Genomic DNA, 20,491 nt, shown 5'->3' with positions numbered 1-20,491 from the left:
AATCACGCATCACGTTCAGCGCGTGATAGTGTAAAAATATTTCAATTGTTTATAGCCGCAACCGATAGAGAGGTGAAACACATATCCCAACGTGTTCTAATGAATTGTACTCATGGTATACAGAGCACACACACATACTGTGTTTTGATACGTAATCAATTACAATTAATTAAACCGGACGACACATTTGGAGCGAGTAACTGGATTTCTCACTTTAATTAAATTACATCGTCGTTGAACGTGTGAGTTTAATTTGTTGGAAATCGTGCGCGCGATTTCTCTGTTCGACGCAAAGTATGCCACAATTTATCACCTTATGCAGAAAGAAAGGAAAAGAAATATCGCACATCGACACTGTCTGATATGATTGACAATTAATCCGATTGTTCTCCAGATATGCGTGAGTGTGTTCGAGTGTTTGCAAACGCTTTTCTGCAGGATGTCCGTTGCTTTGTTCATTTCGAACGGAAATCAATGAATAATAAACAATATCTAATTTTATCAACAGTTTGGTTAAATATCAGGATTTTACTTATCTAGATCCAAAACTTATCACTTGTTTCAAGTATATCGACCATTCCGTAAACAATGCCATTCACTGTTTTCGATACTGTATGAATGTAACTTTCGATACTGTAATATATGAATTCACACTGATAAAAATGGGTTCCGGACAACTTCAATGAACAAACAAAACAATTATGTTCGAACATATCCAGTTCTGGCTGTCTGTTCAATTGAAATATTGATTGAGAGATTGCTTTTATTTTGCAGTTTTTTTTCTCTCTCTCTCTCTCCCTCTCTCTCTCTTTCTCTTTCTCCTCTTTTTTGTCGCCTCGCTCATTCTCTTTCTCTTTTTATCTTTTTCCTTGTTTTCTCCTTCTCCTCTCACATACCATTCGATTTATTATCGAAAGTACTCTTATGACACGATCACACTGAACTTTCAAAGAACCTATAAAATGGTGATTGATTTAATCGTACAAGAACGATACGAATCGTACACAATTTCGTCTAATAATCTTAATTAATTGGCAAAAACAATGTATTTTGTAGCGCAGGGAAAGAAGGTAGACTCGGCCTAGTTTTTATTGCGAACACACTTGTATTGCTTGTGTGTGAATTGGTACAGAATTGAGCGAATGAGTTTTTTTTTCGCTCGGTCTTTGTTCTCTTCAGCGCGTTGGTTTTGATGCTGTAAGCTTGACTATTTTTAGTAGCAAAAATTTTGTTATGTGTTAAATTGCGCATTTATGTCCATGGTTTCAAAATCGCTCTGCCTGACAGACCCTTGAGCATATTTCATACAAAATTATCACCTTTGCTGTATGCAAATCGTTTTCAATTTGTTCAGGGCAAGCACACAATGTCAGTTGATTTACCAACGCTTATAAAAAAAAACAAAAACAAATCGTGCCTATTACATTTTAACGCACAACAATAAAAACGATAAATATGTGATGATATTCGATAATCTTAATTGCTTTCTTTTGTACGTAAGACGGATCGTCCAAAAATGGTAATTTAAATGGCAATAAAATCCATCGTCCGTTGATCCGAGGCCAACAAAACTAATTTCGTTGATTGTGTCTGTAAGAATTGTTGCTGATACATTGTGGGCGTAAATCGTGTGATTAGCAACCAACATTTTTATTCGCTTCAAATTAAAAATGGCCATTTCAATATGCGCTGCGATTTTCATAATAAATCGATATGTTGTGGTATATTGTGAGAGAAAAAAAAGAGTCTGCAGATAAGAGCCAAGTCAATAAGTTGTCAATAAATTTTTGCGTAGAATTTATTCAAACGAACACAACTGAACCGAGTTTATGAGAAATGATTGAGGAATCGGTTACATGGCGATCAAGTTGAATAGCGTCACAAAGTCCGTTGGTCAAGTGAACCTGCCTACGATCTATTTTTTTGTTTGCCATATTCCAATAACTAGCTCTGCATATGAGTTGTGTGTCTACATTTTTGTTGGAGAGTTGTTGGAATTTTATTGCGAAAAGCTTCGAATTTAATACAAAGAAAATGTACAAAAATTTGAGAGAGAAAAAAAAAAATTCGCCAAGCTCAGAATTCCAAAAATGGTTTAATCCCATAAAATTGTGGCTTTTATTCCATTTTGCGACCCTGCTGTTTCTGATAATATAATGATTCCTGTATGCAAATCACTCACATCGCGCGTATATGCAGACAAATAAAATATCTCTCTCGGCTACCATGTATAGCGTTTTAACAGCGAAACGTGTCAGGACATGTTGGGACGATGGAATCAATTTTTAAGCAATAAACTAAGCACAGTGTAATAAATGTCAATCATGTGAAATCCCGGTTCAACGCTTGATTAAGTTGCTGCTTTTGGTGCGGCATCAAACTCTACAAGGACTGTTTACTTTAAACAGTTAGTTTGGCACGATTGATTTGAGCCGAAAATAAGTTGGTTATTGCATCACGTTAAGCTCATCTAATTTCAACGCAAACACTTGGCATAAGTGGATAGTGATTTTCTATTGCATGACAAATGAACATCGGCACCGATTATGAAATACCTATAGAATTGTCATTGACAAAATAATTTTGCTCATTTAAATAAATCGATGCGTGCTGATTGAATGCGAAATTAAGACGAACAAAGTGAAAGAAACTGAAGATTGTTTTGTCGATTGTATGTGTTCATGACCGGAAACCATTCGCGCTATACAACCACATCGAAATGACCCTCGTCAATTTAATGAACGACAATCACCTGTTGGAATGTCGGAATCAACAAATTATCCGTATCCGTTAGGCGTTAAGCGGCACGATAATAGATCAATTCATTTCATAAACGACATTGATATGTTAGGTGAGAGTGACTCTGTTTTCCTGTTCTTCTTCTTCTGTTTTGTTATCGTTGGCAAATCGGACTAATTGAAAAGTGAATCTTCATTATTGAAATTAGAGAGCGCAATTCTGTGGCATTGTGCAAATGATGCGTTTTTTTCTCCTTCTTCTGCTTGATTGTGTCAAGCTCGCGCACACTTTAATCATTCTATTCGATCACACTCAGGTGATCTCATCCGATCGGCATTTGCATACCGATTACGATTTCGTTGCGAGTGAACGGAGCAAACATGCCATTTGCATGAAACAACAATCGAAGAATGACACTCAAACACGCATTTCTCTCTTGCTCTCCGAGACAATTCCCATTCTACTTTGTACACCTTGTATGTACCTGCTTCGCTATGCTTCTCTCTCTCTCTCTCTCTCTCTCTCTCTCTCTCTCTATCTTTATCTATTAATTTGCCGATGCCGATGAATCAATTCTCTGTTTAGCTGAGAGGCGTACGACACACTCGTGGCACATTGTGAATCATGTTTGGCAAAGCGTGAATTTCTAATGAACTTCTGTTTTTAGGCCGATCCCATCGAAATTGAAATGAGGCTTTGGCGACAAATACCATCACTGTCGACACTAATCGAACAACAATTTTTTTTATTCTTCAAAACGCAAAAGATGATCACTGAATAAATAGATACTTGAATATTAACAGCCCATCGCCTTGGGCATATTCATCGATCAAGAATAATTCATCCAATACGACACTCACTCAATCAATAAACATCTGCTGCTTTAGAATTTCGACGACAATTTAGTCAATATAATCCACGTCGACAGCGGTTTATTCTCCGCTTCTTTCTATCATTTTAATTTTCATGTGAATTTGCCGAACGAATCGAATCATCCGATCGAAATAAATAACATCGTAATGAACATACAATTAACCCACGCGCTCGTTTCTTTTTTTTTCTCTCATAATTTTCGATTCGGTTTTTTTTGACTAACGTTTCCATTTTGATTACCTTGATGAGCAAATTCAATTCCAAAATTCTTTTTCGTTGGAACGACCACTTTTGTGGGAATTAATAACTTCCAAACCCGAAACTAATGTATTAAATTTTAATCGATTCAAATACAAGAAAAACGAATCCATTCAAAATTAGAGGTTTTTCAACCAAATTGCAGTTTTTTTTCCCTCGAAAGCAATTTTTTGTTCCCTTTGTGAACTTTTCTTGAATGATTTAGATAAATAATCCGTTTCCATCAAAATATTATGATCGATTCAAATCGATACTGTTATAATCGCTTGGCTTAAATACAGTTTTCGATTAATTGGCTGAGCCGATGGATGTTCGTCCGAAGTGAATGAAATGACACAATCAGCTTTGTCAATTCAACGTAGCTCATATTCAAATGTATTCAGAAAATAAAAATCGGATCAAAGGCGGCGGCGGTAATGGTGGATAAAACACAGTCAATACGTCATCACGCTGGTTTTGCGAACGCATTTTAATAAACACGATGTGATATGATGTGATGGGTAGGGCAAGTCAAAAAACGGCATAAAAAGTGTTTCTCAGGAAATTTTTCGCGAGCAAACTCATAAAATTCAAATGTAAAACAATGGCACACGTTGTGATCAATTCACATCGTTTTCATTCAGTTGGCGAGTCCGTTGGACTTGAAATATAAATGTATCCATCCAGCTCTTTATTCAAAAGCGTAAATTCTTTTGCATACATTTTTTCGTTCGTTCTTCTTTTGTGGTTCCTTGTCTTTTCTTCGCTTTCAAAATGAGCGAACCAAATTAATGCTACCGTGCCGTGTGGTGACCGTTTCAAAGCATGAAAGTTCAATGAATTCTAGCAAACACTAGTGTGGCATCACTCCTTTTTCAAACAGAAAAATCAAGAAATGCTGCATTAGTCTTTACCGAAACAAAAATCTCCAAACAGAACGAATGAAAACAAACAGAATTGGTAAGAAGAAATGTTCTAAGTGTGTGTGTGTGTGTGTGTATGAGCGACTGTGTCTCTAAATATGTCGCTCTTTGATCGTTTGATTAACATTCAAGACACGAAGATAACGAGCAAACAGACGACATTTAAAGCAGATAAGGAATAAATGGTAATAACCCGCGCGCATTCGGTTCATTCGACAGCGCGACCGGGGCCAGAGTGTATGTTGATTGTGTTTCTCTTTCATTTCATTTCACATTATGTTTGGGTTTTTGAAGAATCCACGGGAGAAACACAGAAAAAAAAATTAAATGCGATAAAAAATAGAATAAATAAAACAAAAATGAAATACACTTACATCGACAACATCAGAAGACTCAGAAGTAAGTCGTTGTTTGACCGGTATGCACAAAAACTCCAGATTGATGTATTTTATTTCGGTTGTTGTTGTTCGGTAATCCGTTCGCAGTTGAAAAGCGGTTCGGGTAATACGTTTTTTTTCTTTTTCGGGTATTGTTGTTTTGGCGTGTTTCTTTCTCTCTTTCGCGTTTATGTTTATTTATATGATTCGCCGTAACCGCGTTGCACATACAACACACTATTCAATACACACACACATCTGAACAGAAAAAAATAAATACAGTACGATCGTTGTATGTTCAATCACTTTTAGAATTCTGTCAATGTCTTTTTATTGCTTTCAATAAGCATGTATTATTTGTTTTTATACGCTATTGATATTCACTCGATGAATTGGCTGCACGTAGCTCGGAACACCGTTGACTCGAAATTCACCAAATCTCTAACGAATCTATAGGAGAAAAGAGAAAAAATTGTGTGTGATTAAACACATGAAAATACATGTGAATGACACTAAATTGGCCATAATTCCATAGAAATGCCTTCTAGCTCTTTGATAATTTAAAACACGCATCAAGCACAACCACATATTGCATCTGTTTTATCGCTGATGTTATTAAAAATTCAAATCGATCGATGTTTGAAGGAATTTTCTGGTTTTATGAAATTCCCAAGCAGATGATGTCGCCGTTTGGTTGAGGCAATCATTTTTAAAATTACGAAAAAAAATTCCCATTCAATCAAGGCTCAATGGTGTTCATACATTGAAACCAAAAACCGGAGAGTTTGTAATCAATTCCAAGAGACTAATATTGAGAAAATGCGTCACAAGCTCATTTGTATCGGTGAATTTTGTCACATTGGGAAATTGACTATGTGCTCGGCGGCGTTGACTCATAATTAATGTTAACATAACTATCAATATACCACATGACCCATGCACACATATCTCGCTGTAAATGTGTTTGACATTTATTTGATGTTAGTGAAAAGACACATTGCCGTGCTTGGTCGTTATGTGCGCGTCGTTCGTCTTACTGCATATAAGTGCAATTCATTTGTAGATTTTTACTTGCTTAATTGGCGTTTAGTTTTTGAAGTTTGATTCTGAGTGGCTGTTGCCGTTGCGCTGCCACGACAAACCGTTCTAAATGAATGCAACAAATTAAACGATTTCTCTGTATTTTTACAACATGGAAATGCGAAATGAAGGAGAGCGGTAAGTGGGAGAGCGTACAATTGCCTGTGGCGAACATGTTGAGTGCCACATCTCTCTGGTGGAAGCTGAAGTAGGTATTTTTTTTCACTCGGTCGTTTGTGTATGTATGTATGGTTTTTTTTCTTCTTCTTCGTTTGTTTTTGAGAAATGTGATTTTTTGTTTTTGCGCCTCGTTTTGAATGTGATTCGTTAGAAAACTGTTAATTAGGAAGTAGAATAATTGTGTGCGTGAGAGAGAGAGAAATCGAATACACACATTGCACATGCGACACGAGAAAAACTTTTTGCAGCAGCAGCAACAGCAACAACAACAGCATTAGCAGCTGCCGCCCACAGCTTTACGCATACCTAAGGATAGAATGTGCCGTCGAACGCAAACATGTGTGAATCGATCATCTCTGATGCCATTGAAATACAATATCTCTTGTTGTGTAGCTCGAAATTGCTGGCATCTTCTACATCTTAACATTGCTTATTCTCTGTGTTCCTTTTCTTCCGTTTGAAACGAATCTATTCTCTTTTTGGAGGTAAAAAACAGAGGCGAAAACAAAATCAAAACGATTGTTGAATCGAGACAGAGCACTATTGGCCATCGATCGATCCACATGCCGAAAAAAAACGAGGAACAAAAAGAAACCATTTACGCTCGTTAATTTTTTTTCCTTTGCTCGTATAGCTTAAAAAACACGAACATGCAATCTCAGTGTTGTTGATTTTTGTTCGCATTCTAAAGAATGCATGCACATTGCAGAAACGGTTTAGGCACAAAACGGAGTATCGATAATAATATACAGTATACACACAGACACATATATGTAGTAGTTATAATATCAATTGGAATGCGTCGTTATGAATTTTAAAGGCGACATGAACGAACCGGCCAATGCACGATATCGAAGCAACGGACGAACAAAACAAAATTGAATGGGTTTTGTTGAATGAAATCGCACAGAACGTGCATTCGACATGTATATTGTCGATAAAATGACGAAGACGATGACGACGATTCACTCACTCACTCATCGAAAGACACACATACTTGATTCAACAGAATTTAAATGAGCACATCGCCACTATTCAACGATATTTACTTCTAGTAGCCATTCATTCAACAGCAGAAAATCGAAACAAATAGCGAACAAGTGAAGAAATATCAACATGGAAAAAAATGAATAAAAATTTAAAACAAAAGAAGTCAGTGCATGCATGCTGTTACTGTTGCCGCGATGGCGACAGCAATGGTATGTGTTCAGCCCAGGCAATTGACCGAATGAGCAAAAAACGCAACACGTTGCTTTGATTCCATTTCCACATCGCACATATATTCGCACCCAACACACCATTTTAGAAGCCACTTTTTCAGAACATTTACACCACATATAGAATATGAATATCCGAATTAGATCTTCACTGTTGTTTGTTTTTTTATTCGCTGTTTGTTGTGTCAAGTGTCCTATTGTTATTGACTGACCAGCGTTGCGTTTACGCATTACAGACTTTTGTTGTTTTAGAGGTTGAATTAACGTTTTTTTTTCTCTTCTCTCGGTTATGGTTGCTGTTATTGTTTTCACAGAAACACACACACAAAATAGAATCATACCACATACAATTAAATTCAATACAAAATTCTTATTTCATTCGCATGGTACTGTATACACACCTTGAATTGTATTCACATGAATAATCACCGCGCGCGATAAGCTAACTCTTGTTTTTTTTCGCTTGTTTTTAAATCGCGTTGCTGCTGATTTTGTTTCTCTTTGCAATCGCTTCACTGTTTGTAGCGTATTTGTTTTGCATCAAATGCAATCCGTAATGTGTATATATTCTCACGCACTCAACGATTATCTCTAGTTTAAACTGAATCGCATTGTTTATCCCAAATTCGTTCGAAAAGAATTTTTTTCCGTTGCTCTTGCATACACGCTATGAAAAATTATGAACACTTTCGCAAAATATTAAAAAAAAAAATGTTTCGTTTTGTTTATTTAAAAATTTTGACTTTTATATGAATTGTGCATTGCACTCATGTTTTTTTTTGAAAATCTACACTTTGGCACGTCTTTCGAACTCTTTAGTTCTTTCGAACCGTAATCCAACTGATAATTTTTTTTGTTGACTCACAAACTGGGCGAATTTATCACTTTACACAAGAAATAACTTTCTTTTTTCTTTTAAACCGGAAAAAATTCTGACTGTAATCAGTTTGAACGCAACACTCGAAGTATACACAGAGAATGAAGAAAAACGATGAAAAACATGCAGTAACACATACACGTCTTGTCGCTTTAAACCGCAATCACTGAATGTTTCTAGTTAGTCGCGCGTTCAAAACATACATTTTTGGAAAACTAATACGAAGACCACTTCATTTCACTACTACGACACGCACGCACACACCATACAACTTGGTTGCACTACACACAGGTTGTGCCTATGCTTAAGCGTTGTGTAAAAGTCAGTGGTTAGTGCTGTGCTTGTTGGAATGAATATATGTGTGTATAGAGCGGTTTCATTGTTTCGCCGTATAGTTATGTATATACGTTGAGTGTGCGGCGGCCAAAGTAAGAGAAAAGACAACAACGATTGCTGAACAAGACAAAAGCATTTCATCTGTATACCACATTCACTCACAGCCGAACTGAGTGTGGTGTGAGTTTTGGGAATACACACTTCAACCGAACTGGAAAGCAATGAGAATCGTAGAATGAGAGAATTTTGTTGTTTTTTTTCCGACTCAGTCGTCTCATGCTTGCACTATTCCACTTCACCAGCATATACGTATGCATACATGTATGTTAAATGTGATTGATGGAACGGCGTGGAATGAAGTTTGCATGTATGCTCAATCGGCAATTCATTGTTTTGATTCAACATGCTTCCATGTGCTACGTATACGTAATTTCTTGTTTACAAACTGTTTTCGAGCCGATGCCAAATGTATTCCGCTTTGTAAGTATCTCGATCGCTTCGAGTGCGGTGCGTTCAACGATTCGATGGTACTAGATTTTTGTGTGCAGATCTCGACTTAGTCGACTTTTTACAATATTTTTTCAAAGTGATTTTTGATACTTCAAGCATAAAAACTCTTTAGATACTGATACTTTAATCTTTTAATTTGTGTTTTTCTTCAATTATTCTTGTTTCATTTTTCTTCTTTTTTCAGATCTTCCGATCATTTACCACGATCGCTAAACAGAATCCATATTTCAGTACTAAAGCCGTCTAATTGCTGTGACAGAATGGTTTTTATACCACCATCGACATTAAGACAACAAAAACAACAACAAAATTTTTGATATAAACAAATTCCTCAGCGAATGCCACGGCAAGTGTACAAACCAATTATAATTTGGATGTATTGACAAATGCCGCAAACCGAGTGTGCATGTAAAAAGCAACGAAAATATATTGAAATACAAGGAAAATTCAGTGATTGCGCAGAATGTCGTTGCATTTTATATGCTTGACGGCAACAGGTGGTGTTCCGATTTTTACACGTAAGAAAGGAGACTGTGATACGGTGAGTTTTTTTCTCAGTAATACAATTATTGAATTCGATTTTGAGCAATTTTCTTGTATTTTTAGCTTCCATTTTCGACGGTGGGTTCGTTGAATGGAGTGCATATGTTTTGCAAGTCGCGGGGCGCTCAACTGAATAGCACTTATTTGGAAGATGACACCGTTGTTGTGTGGAAAGATTTCGAAAATTGCTTCACTATGATTGGCATCGGAAGAGGCTATACCGAAAAAGTGATTCGTGATTTTTTGGATATCGTTTTCAATGCAACCATTTTTTCAATTGGCCTAAATGAAGTGAAACACAACAAAAATCCCGAGCAATTAAAACGAGAGCTAAAAGTATGTTTTTGTTTCGAAAATAGTTGGCTTTTCTCTTTGGAATATTTTTTGGCATATTTCTCACATTCATTGCAATTATCTCAAGTAATCTCTTTCTATTTCAGCAAAAATGCTATCCAATCGTTGATAAAATAATAGAAAACATCGACTCGGACTTATTGAAACTAACCGATTGTATCATTCCAAGCGGTGGAACAGAGATATTGGCTCGATTGAATGAGTTTTCCGATCAAGTTGGCTCACCATTTTGCTGTGTGGTGATGTCTCGTCAAAAAGTAGTTGCCGGTACCGAAGGCTGGTGGGATTTGAATGTGATTGATCGCAAATTGCTCATAACCATTTTGAGCGTATCAAATTCCGTTCAAGTCGATGTACCTGTTTACCTACCCAAGAAATCTCCAACGATCGCATACCGTTTTGTGTGCATTCCCATATTTCAAATGATCAGTGTCTGTGTTGTTTGCGGTGCAGAGCCACAGTTTTCCGATGCCGCAAGTTTAGTACAGCATATTTGGCGAAATGATTTGGAATTGCTGCGTAATGCAAAGCTTTGCTATCCACGAAATTTTTCCACAAACTTGCCGCAATTCGATCCAAGTATTTTGGGTATTTTACTGGTAAATCGAACGCATTCGAAGTACGTGATGTCACGTAATTTACAGCCAGCCGTGGGCAATAAGCGAGTGATTAACACCGGCGGTCATCATCGTTTGGATATTTTGAGGTCATTCTTCCATCAAGCGGTCGACATCATTGACACGTTTCTATGTGACGAAAGCAGTTCTGCGTTGGCTCCTCAAACAAGTCCCTGCAAAGCGCTTGAGTCGTATTGGACGCTTGAATATCATAAATGTCATTCATTCGTGTCTGGTGACAATCTTATCTGCATTTTGTTTCCATCCTCGATCCCAGTGCATACAATGAGGTAAGAAAAATACCAAGTTTTTGCAATGCTTTTGAGTTTATTCATTGTTTTTATTTTGTCTTTTTTTAGGCTCATAACACATAGAACATTAAACATAATTTTATCCGAAAAGGACATCGCATGGTAGCCAATCGACCACCGTTCAATATATAAATTATCAGTTTTTTTTAGGGTAACGACCCATGGACAAATGTCCAATGGGAAATTCTCATTTTCGTTAGTCATTTAATTTTTGTTGATTTCAAACTTCTTCGGAACAATGTTTTGCCAGTTCGAGTAAATCTTTAGACACCATTTATTTTTTGGCCAAATCACAAACATTCACACATTTTTGGTTCAACTAAATCCGATGGAAAAGAATTATTGTCAAAGTTTTACACGTTATTTACACGTTCATTTTGATTTTATTGTCATTTTTTTTAAATAAAATTTTATATTGTCTATGTTCAGATTTTTTGTCAACTAAAAAATCGTTGAAACATGATTACTCGCAGTGTTTATTGCAACGAAACACAATGGCAAAATGTTAATATAATTGAACAAATATTTTTCTAAAAAAAAGAAACATTTGCTGATAAATTCAACTTTAACTGAACAATTATTCGGTAAATTTGATTTAACATTTCTTCTTAAATTATAATTAAGGGCGGTGAAAACGAGGGAAAAAAATTCGTTAAGAAAACTAAAACTATTTCACACGTTCACTTAATCACAAAAAAATGTGCAATTGAAGAAGAAAAAAATACTCGTTGAAAATGTGTAAAATTATTTACATGAAATTAGATGAAAATTCATTATACAATAAAAATATCAACTAATGATTTTTAAATTAAATCGAAAATAAAATCGAGCTATCAATTTAAATGTTAGGATAAAAACCAAGTTCTATCACAATTGAAATGAATTTTGCTTGAACAAATCGAAATCGGCGGAATTGAATTTAAACTATTAACAAAGGTAACATAGGATAGAGTGTAATGTAAAATACGCCTCTTTATATGGCTCTCCATGCAGAGAGTACTTGAAAAAAGGATGTTGTCTGCTATTCTCTTTTGTAAAAATGTTTTAAACATCATTCTGGTAATATTATAAGCATTTAAAATGAGTTTATGTACGGCATAAAACTCTTCAGAAATGATCCATTGTTTTACCAAAGCCAAATTGTTTTCTTTCTGAATGATTATGTCACTTAAACTAAAAACTTGGTCGTATGAAGGGGAATGAAAGTATTTCACATATATAAGAATGGTTTCAAGCACCGAAAATACATCAACTCTGTGAGAGATCAAATGGAAGGTATTTTTTTTAACGAGCACAGAATGCTATCAATGGAAAACTACTGTAATAACCATTCTTTCGTTATCTCTTTTGCACACCATTTCTTCGCTCCGCTCGGAACGGAAATTTCCGTGCAAATGTCATGGTTCAAGTGTCATTTTGCAACTTTTATTGCCATCAATAAAATACTGGGATAGACTCTTCTCTTGACCTTTTTGAGCTGAAAACTATCCACTGCATTCGTTGTCCAAAAAAAAAATTCCATTGTAATCAACAGAGGTATCTGTGTATCTCATTGTCATATTTTACGTTGTTGCTTGTGGTGTTGGATTCAGCAAAGCCATTATGCTTGCATACGATCCAAAGAAGAAACCGAGAATGCCAAATATCATAATGGCCAAATCTTTCCATAGCCTCCAATAGTATCGACCCATTCGTTCTGGACCGAATGTTACAATTTCGATTAACGGTGGGAAAATCAACGCAAGCGTTGATGAGCTCAACGCGCCAACTAATGAAATGATTGGACCAAGATTTGGAACCAAAGCTGCCAGGATAACTAAATATTGGAGAAACAATTAGTGTTTTAGAATGAGTTTTCGCTCAATGAGAAGAGAGAGAAATTGTTGAAGAAAATGAACTCACATGTGATAATAATCAAGCCGATACGTAGACCAGAGTCACTGAGATTCTGTGCATATTCACCCGTGAATAAATTTCGAACCCATGGACCCATTATGTTCATCGGAACATAGAACTGCAGACCGTACGACAAGAATATCGCTAGCGCCATCATCAATCGCACCGATTGAGCCAAACTGTTGGAGATAAACATGTTTTCCATTAAAATCAACCATTAACTTGAAAAAATGTTACTGGTTACTGGTTATAAATGTTACGCTGTTACTGGTTACTTACACAGCATTCGAATCTAAATTCAATGTAATAGTGGCGGCAACTTTGTCTCCATACTTTAAATAGCCGAAAAATCCAACAGCAGTGTACAATGATGCTACGATTACCATGCCCGTATTCAAAACACCAGTTAAACCGCCAAAATCTTGTGGCGTTTTCATATTGTTTTCTAATGGAAGCACAACACCAATCCCTTCAAATGCATAAATAGCAGTGCCAAAGTACAGCGGTAATTGTTCCCACGACGAAAACCCATTGACTGAGTCCGTTTTTGGAAGATCTTGCAACATGTAATGGAATGTAATCGAAATACCTGGAAGAAATGTGTCATTAGCACTTGAACATAGTGATAGATATATTTATTTAGTATTTATTTCACCGTCTAATCACAGACTGAATAATAATAAGATTGTGGTATTTCTGCCAACTCACCAGTTACAGTTAAAATGGATGCAAAAAGTGAAACCGGCGTCAAATACTTGAGGTTCTTCAAAAAGTTTAACATAATCATTGGGATTAACAGTAACAGCAAATACAGCCGAATATCAAGTTTAATAAAGTAATGTGCGACGACCTCTTGCAGATTAACCGCCACAAACACAAAGTATACGCAACAGAAACCGAGTTGTGTTATGCACAGAAACAGATTAATGGTTTGTCTGTGGATAGAAAAGGAGAGTTAGCATGATCACAATTTTAAATGTTTCGCAATATTTACCTTGCTAAATTGGAAAATCTCCGCAATCCTTGTGGTCCGGTTTCGAATGCATTATAACACACTTCGGCGAAATTCATTGAAGGTACTTGCAGCCTGCGGCACAGCTCATGCGAGCAGCCGACTAACATGTGCATGCAATGTGTGCATATGATGCCCAACAGCATCGTCCCAAACAAACCCACGTATAAGCCGGCATTTTTGAAAGCGTCAGGCATCGCCAATATGCCAGTGCCAATATTTCCTGTTGAAAATTTTCAAAATTTTCATTTTTTCATTGTTTTTGTTTTTAATTTGATAAAACTTTGTGCTCCATCTATGATCGTCTACTGGCTTAAATTCTTACACAGAGAAAGCAAATACCTTTGAGCAAATGAATCATTGTGTCAACATTCGATGTCGGATGATCCAACTTCCGATGCATTGACGGGTCATAATGTTGCAACGAATCGTTTGATCCATACGATGAACCCTCTGAACCTATAACGAAACCAATAGAAATTTCGATGAAAAATGTTCAAAAATAAAAATCAAATTTTCTGTAACATAAATACGGAATGGGTTGGAAAATACCAATTTACCTTCATCTCCGCTCTTAACATCCACCAATACTGAATCGGGTGAACTTCGCAAATCCGGTCTCGGTCTCGCGCTTTTTCCCTGCACTTCGGCATCCATAAGCAATGGCCGTCGCTCCGGATTCATTTTGTTTAGCTGCAATAATGAAAATATCATTAGATTTCGCATCAAACCGAGTTGACAGTGAGTAATGACGAGGAAAAAGGCAACTCGAAAATGCACTCCATGCAAATTCGAATCACATAATTCCAAGTAAAGTTTTTATTTGTTGATAAAACTGCACAATTGGCATAAACACAGAAAAATGACCGCTGTGTCATGGCATTTTCGTTATTATTCATCACTATTTGCGATATTGCAGTGTTTTCAAAGGAATTTCGCGTTGAAAACGATTAAAACGTGATTCAAGCGTCCACAGATCGACCGATGAAAATGGGAGCAACCGTTGATAATAATCGTATTTATGTTGCGACCGTATCCCATTCCATTTTTCGTTTGCCGTTCAGTTTACGAATGCGTTTTTTTTTCATTTTCAGCAATATGACTAATTTTATCTTGACTTTTTTTCTTGCACTCGTTCCGTTCATTCGACTGTGCGATATTGCATTGCGTCGTACTGCACCGAATGCACCGAAGCTGAATGGAAAATTTTCGAGACATTCGGTCGGCATATGCGATATGACAATCAGGTCATTCAAAGAAATGACATGACAATGCTTGGACTATTTGTAACGATAAGAAAACGGCACGAAAGAAAAAAAAAACGAATATTTATGTGAACTTTCATTGAACGATAATCAAAATTGAAATGCATAGGATGAACGCGTGCGTATCGAGTCAATAATAAAATTCATGTGCATTATTAAATCAGAAATGTTAGCGCTTGTTATCAAACCGGCGAGTCGGCTGATATTTTATTGTTTTGCTATGTTGTTTCGTTGCACGATTTAGTACGATTTAGACGCCTCGTCGTCTTGGAAATTTCCGCAAAGCAACACCGAACAAAAAAAAACGTTTCACGATATATCACATCATTTTGATTTAGAAAAAATTACCTTTGTGAAATAGATTTTAAACATTTTGGTAGTTTTGAAGTGAAGATTGAAAGAAAACTATGAATTCAAATGATTTTTGATAGAATTCTTGAAACTTTTCGCTATTTGAGATTCCACCAATTCAAAGAAACTTCACTTGGAGTGAAAATTGAAGATCTTCGTTTAAAAATTCAGGCCAAATATTCGTTAAAAATAGAAGTTTTTCAAACTTCTGATTGAATTCGATCGATCGATCAGTTCGGTGTTCGAACGTTGACTGAACTGAATGCCAATCGATTGTGCGACTTAACAACAATTTCAGATCCTCGATGAACTCATCTTCGTTTTATTTGCATACATGTCTATCCGCAGTAGAGATAATTTCGTACGTTTTGTGTGCGTTTTCACTTTCTTTTGTTGCTTTTATTAAGGGACGGATTTAAAGCACACAACAAACCGATCATATTCAGTGCGTATGTGTGTGTGTGTATGTGTGCGACAAAGTGCATTTATCTATTACGGAAAACTTCTCGAAGGAGGTGTGGCTATTGCACTAAAGATACAAAATTTTCCATAGTTTTGTGCTGTTGAACGGTTTACTAAACACAGTTCCCTTTTCCCTTCATCTTGACACGATTATCTGTTTTGTTCTGTCCTTGTCCAATTATTTATTAATGACATTAAATATTTTATGTTATACAATATGTTATACAACATGTGCCGAGAAATTGAGATAACGCGATACCGAATTGAGTTTTTTACGCCTTGAGATAACAGCTGAAATTTGAACGACCGAAAAAAAAGTTGTGAATTAAACATATGATTTGTAGCATGCGATTTCATTTTAACCAGAAATAAATGACATTGTGTTTGCCAGCAGAATAAAAACCGACGAATATCTCGTATTTATTTTTTATCATTTTTTTTCACATTCAATTGGAATATTCTATCATTTTTGAGCGAACAAACACCGCCTTGTACGACCTTTAACGGAAATATTAATTGAAATGAATAATATCAAAATCAATGAGAATCAACACAATAAAAAAGAATAAAAGCAAAACACGGAAAACGGAAAATGAAGCTCAATCGATATGTCGATCAACAAGTAACGTCGAACACTGTCGGCATTGAACTTGATCCAAAAAAAAATGTCACATCGTTAGCGTAATGCAATTTGTCAGTATAGAACAAATATGGATCATGATTTAGTTGACATTATTGAAAGTGATTGGTTGTGTTTGTTTGTGTGTGTTTTGCAAATAGTGCATGGCAGAGAGCAAGTGTGTGCAATGAAAGAAAAATTAACAAAAGTGTAAAATAAAATTAATAAAAGTAAGAAGAAGAAAAAATTATACATACCTTTATAAAAACCGAATCAAATTAAAAAGTTAATGAGTGTAAAAAAGTAGTAGTTGCAAAAGTGGTATAGTAACGTGGTAGCCCGATAGAATTGTACTATTCAAGTGTGTATCACCTACGATTTCAAAGCTTTTATTCGATTTTGAACTTGATTTTTGTGTGAGGAGGCGTTTAAACTTAATCAATATGGCAAGTTTCCTAGTGTCCGACGAACTATCAACATCGGACAAACATTAATTTTGACGATATTTATCATCCACACAGCCAGAGTGAGTGGGCCTCTTTCAATTACTAGAATTAGAACGACAAAATTGTTGAAAATGAAAATAAATCAATAAAATAATCAAATAAACCAAAATTATAGAAGAAATGAGTATGCAAATTCAAAGCGACAAAAATGTAAATAAAATCAATGTTGCGGAAACGGCCGCAGAAGAAATATATGAAAAATCAAAACCGTTACATTCGATTTGGAGAATCAAAACAAAAAGCAACAATAAAAATGATAAACATAAGCAGTTGAGTGGCTTTGTTGGTGTGACACACAAAGATGTGCGTACGATGATTCATGTCTGCAGCCAGCTTATGGAAATTTCCATACTCTAATATAAAAATGATCTTTGTACATTTGGAAATGAAATCGGATGAAATTCAAACCATACTAGAGAGTAATGTTTGCTGAGAAACTAACCGAATGACAAATGATAAAACAGTTAAAAACACACTTCTTATGCAACAAATTAGTGGTCACATGCAGTAAACAGTGTAATTTAGCGTTGATTCTAGGAAAATATCACAGTTTACATAATTGCCTGCAACCCATTTCTACTCTAATTTACATTGAATCAAGTGTCAATTCCTTCGCTGACGTCTCCAATAATCACAAATTCAATGGAATATTTTCCATCACCGTTCGAACAAGTGAGACATATGTTAGTAAATTAAATATTTGTAGGGAACAAAACACTCATTGCATGTGCAGGCTTGCCATTCGTTTTGAAGAAAAATTTAGTCGAAATAGTTGAAGCGGAAAAAAGTATTTAAAATTTAGTTGAAATAGTTGCCTTTTTTATAAAAAAAAGCAAAGATAGTTAAAATTTGTTTTAAAAAAAATAGATATAGTCGAAATTCTTACCTCAATAATAAACTGAAATTACAAGCCTAAAAATATCGCTGTGACGGGCAAAAATTTTACTTATTATAAATTTTTGATTATCGATTCTGGGCTGAACGAATAAGTTGTTTTTTCGCTCATTGCTGCAAGACAACTGAGCTCAATCAAATGATATTTCATGGATATTCTTGAATATCGAACCGTTATGTGAATATACATTGGGCTAGACATTGGGTTTCCAAGAAATCCATAAATATTTATTTATTGTTATAACAATTCGATCAAATTTTGCCATTGCTGTGCTATCAGTAAATCCATTTTGTATATATACATCCATTTTTTAAACAAAACATTAACATATGATAAGAATAAATATTAAACAAATAATCCAATCTTTGCTTCGTTTGCTAATGGCTCATTATCTCTTATATTGATTACTTTGCGTTTCGATCGGTTTCTATACTGTAATTTCTTTTGTTTTTGAATTGAAAAAAAAATAGTAGGAAATGGCGAAAAATAGTCAGATTTTGGGTCAAAAAGTCGAAAATAGCTGCGATTTAAAAAAATAGTTGAAAATAGTCGAAATGGTCGCCTGTGGCAAGCCTGCATGTGAACTAATAAGCGAATAAATATCTTTTGTTAGTGCGTCATACAAAAAAAAAACCATCACCATAAGTAAAGTGTCAAGCGAAATGTGATACCAGCATTTCTGTCCATTCAGCATATGTAATTGACTATGCACCTAATTATCCTATGTGGGAAAATAATGAATGAAATGGAATGGTGAACTTACTGCTTGCAGCTCGGTCGAATTACTGTTTAGAATATTCAGTTCCGTCATATTGTGTTTGGAGCAATTTTCGGGGCGATTCAGTAATAAAATAGAAGAATATGTTGAATATTTATGCGTGTAATCTTGATACGTTTTTTTGGTTCAAGAGCGAAAAGAATATCGAGTGACAAATTGCGCAAAATTTCTACGGTCTACGCAACACGAGTGAGAAAGGCTCGCACGCGTCAAAATTTAATCGAACGTAACAAAGGAATACAAAGCTGTTGCGTATGTGTGCAATGAACATGAAAGTGCAAACACTAAAAACGGTGCTGAACAATTCGATTGGCCTTCGTTGAAGTTCATGAATCATTCAAATAGTATGCGATTTATTGCATCAAAATAGGTGTCTGACTTCAATATAAATAAGCAATCAAACAAAAGTCGTTCATTTATTCACAGATTTCAATCGGTATTCACTGGAAACTTATAAACAATGAAACGTTCTTCGAACATTTTAAAGAAAAAGTTCATTAAATTGTCTTATTTTGATTTCACGTGCTAAACGATAAAATAAATAGGTCACTTGGATGCGTTCACACTCTTGTTTAATTCACAAATTGTTGAGAAAAAGAAAAACAAAATTGTGCACATTCAATTCACGTCATACTATTTGTTGTCGTATGTCATTATTATTTTTGTTTCATTTTCATTCGTTTGTTCGTTCGTCGTCATTTATTGTGCAAAGTTTGTGGTTATCAAAGAAAACAGCTGATTTATTGGCAAAATAAGTTGACAGATTAAACTACATGCGTGCGTCCATACAAACAAAAAATCGAGAAAAAAAAAACAAATTTAAACCAAAAATTTGTCGAAATCAATGAATAAAACTTGAACTCTTTTTATCCACACCAGTCTCAAAAAAGAAATGTTGTGTGAATGTTGTATCACCGTATAAATACAACTAAGTTCTAAACGTGTAATAGGAAACAACCAAATGTCTTACTGTTGACAGTGAATCGATTCCAATACATATGCATATGTTTTGCTGGAAGTGACAGCACACACAAACACACGACACGACCGCCATCTACATATTCAACAACTGACTAAGAGATCGGTTAAATAATTACACTCGTGCTCCGAATTCAATTCACGTAAATCCCCGCATGGGTATTCATTGTTTATCTTTCATTCTTAACACTTCAACAAGCAATGGGCGAGAGAACGAAAAAAAAAAACGTTTATCAACCATTAGAGAAACTAGAAACTGGGGAGTGTTTGTGTGAACAGAGAAAGTGGTTCTTGCGACATCAGCGAGAGTATATATAGCCATAGTCATATCGCAGCCATTCATTTCAAATATTTTCGGTGTCTAGTTCACATTGAACGTCCACATAGATAGAACGCACAATGCGTGTACATCAGATTGTAATTCTGTTAGTTTTGGCCTATTTTTCTACAGGCGTCATGAGCAAGGGGAGTAAGAAAGTGGCTGGCCTGGTGATTTTCCGTCGTATCAAAGTAGTGTAAATATGTCTATTCAATCAACACATAGATGCCAGAGGG

At 35.5% G+C, this 20,491-nt stretch overlaps 4 protein-coding genes across 10 annotated transcripts in view; 2 read left to right on the top strand and 2 right to left on the bottom strand.

Moving 5' to 3' along the window:
• LOC129568790 (signal-induced proliferation-associated 1-like protein 3) overlaps positions 1 to 8,830 on the bottom strand; it is a 58,777-nt gene extending 49,947 nt beyond the window's left edge. The window contains exons 1-2 of the mRNA XM_055447071.1: positions 8,028 to 8,830; positions 5,147 to 5,599 (exon numbers count right to left, since the gene is read on the bottom strand). The gene's annotated coding sequence lies outside the window, so the exon portion shown is untranslated. The remainder of the gene's footprint in view (positions 1 to 5,146; positions 5,600 to 8,027) is intronic.
• Positions 8,031 to 11,950, top strand: LOC129568792 (protein fuzzy homolog). Of its 3 annotated transcripts, none has more exons than XM_055447077.1 (5): positions 8,031 to 9,319; positions 9,534 to 9,890; positions 9,956 to 10,228; positions 10,333 to 11,153; positions 11,223 to 11,950. In XM_055447077.1, the coding sequence occupies exons 2-5, from the start codon at positions 9,813 to 9,815 to the stop codon at positions 11,278 to 11,280; spliced, it is 1,230 nt and encodes a 409-aa protein (XP_055303052.1). In that variant the 5' UTR covers positions 8,031 to 9,319; positions 9,534 to 9,812; the 3' UTR covers positions 11,281 to 11,950. The 3 variants fall into 3 exon arrangements, with proteins under 3 accessions (XP_055303052.1, XP_055303051.1, XP_055303050.1); XM_055447076.1 differs by lacking the exon at positions 8,031 to 9,319 and adding an exon at positions 9,344 to 9,366; XM_055447075.1 differs by lacking the exon at positions 8,031 to 9,319 and having other exon boundaries at positions 9,404 to 9,890.
• Positions 11,171 to 19,926, bottom strand: LOC129568791 (proton-coupled amino acid transporter-like protein CG1139). Of its 3 annotated transcripts, none has more exons than XM_055447072.1 (8): positions 18,944 to 19,926; positions 14,643 to 14,775; positions 14,425 to 14,541; positions 14,065 to 14,305; positions 13,779 to 14,005; positions 13,350 to 13,659; positions 13,077 to 13,249; positions 11,171 to 12,990 (listed from the first exon to the last, which is right to left on the bottom strand). In XM_055447072.1, the coding sequence occupies exons 1-8, from the start codon at positions 18,989 to 18,991 to the stop codon at positions 12,737 to 12,739; spliced, it is 1,503 nt and encodes a 500-aa protein (XP_055303047.1). In that variant the 5' UTR covers positions 18,992 to 19,926; the 3' UTR covers positions 11,171 to 12,736. The 3 variants fall into 3 exon arrangements, with proteins under 3 accessions (XP_055303047.1, XP_055303049.1, XP_055303048.1); XM_055447074.1 differs by lacking the exon at positions 18,944 to 19,926 and adding an exon at positions 17,037 to 17,176; XM_055447073.1 differs by lacking the exon at positions 18,944 to 19,926 and adding an exon at positions 15,696 to 16,709.
• Positions 17,166 to 20,491, top strand: part of LOC129568795 (bis(5'-nucleosyl)-tetraphosphatase [asymmetrical]-like) — a 27,201-nt gene continuing 23,875 nt past the window's right edge. The window contains exons 1-2 of one of the 3 annotated variants that reach the window (XM_055447081.1): positions 17,166 to 17,305; positions 20,388 to 20,445. In XM_055447081.1, the coding sequence (XP_055303056.1) occupies positions 20,393 to 20,445 (53 nt within the window). In that variant the 5' untranslated portion in view covers positions 17,166 to 17,305; positions 20,388 to 20,392. Of the gene's footprint in view, positions 17,306 to 19,835; positions 20,096 to 20,128; positions 20,446 to 20,491 lie in introns of those variants that run through there. The other 2 variants (XM_055447080.1, XM_055447079.1) reach the window with 2 other exon arrangements.

This window comes from Sitodiplosis mosellana, unplaced genomic scaffold (assembly GCF_009176505.1).
Source record: "Sitodiplosis mosellana isolate CC-2019 unplaced genomic scaffold, AAFC_SMos_1.0 Smas_scaffold_22, whole genome shotgun sequence".
NCBI lineage: Eukaryota > Metazoa > Arthropoda > Insecta > Diptera > Cecidomyiidae > Sitodiplosis > Sitodiplosis mosellana.
The sequence above is the reverse complement of the archived record's forward strand: the minus strand, read 5'-3'. Positions and strand labels throughout refer to the sequence as shown.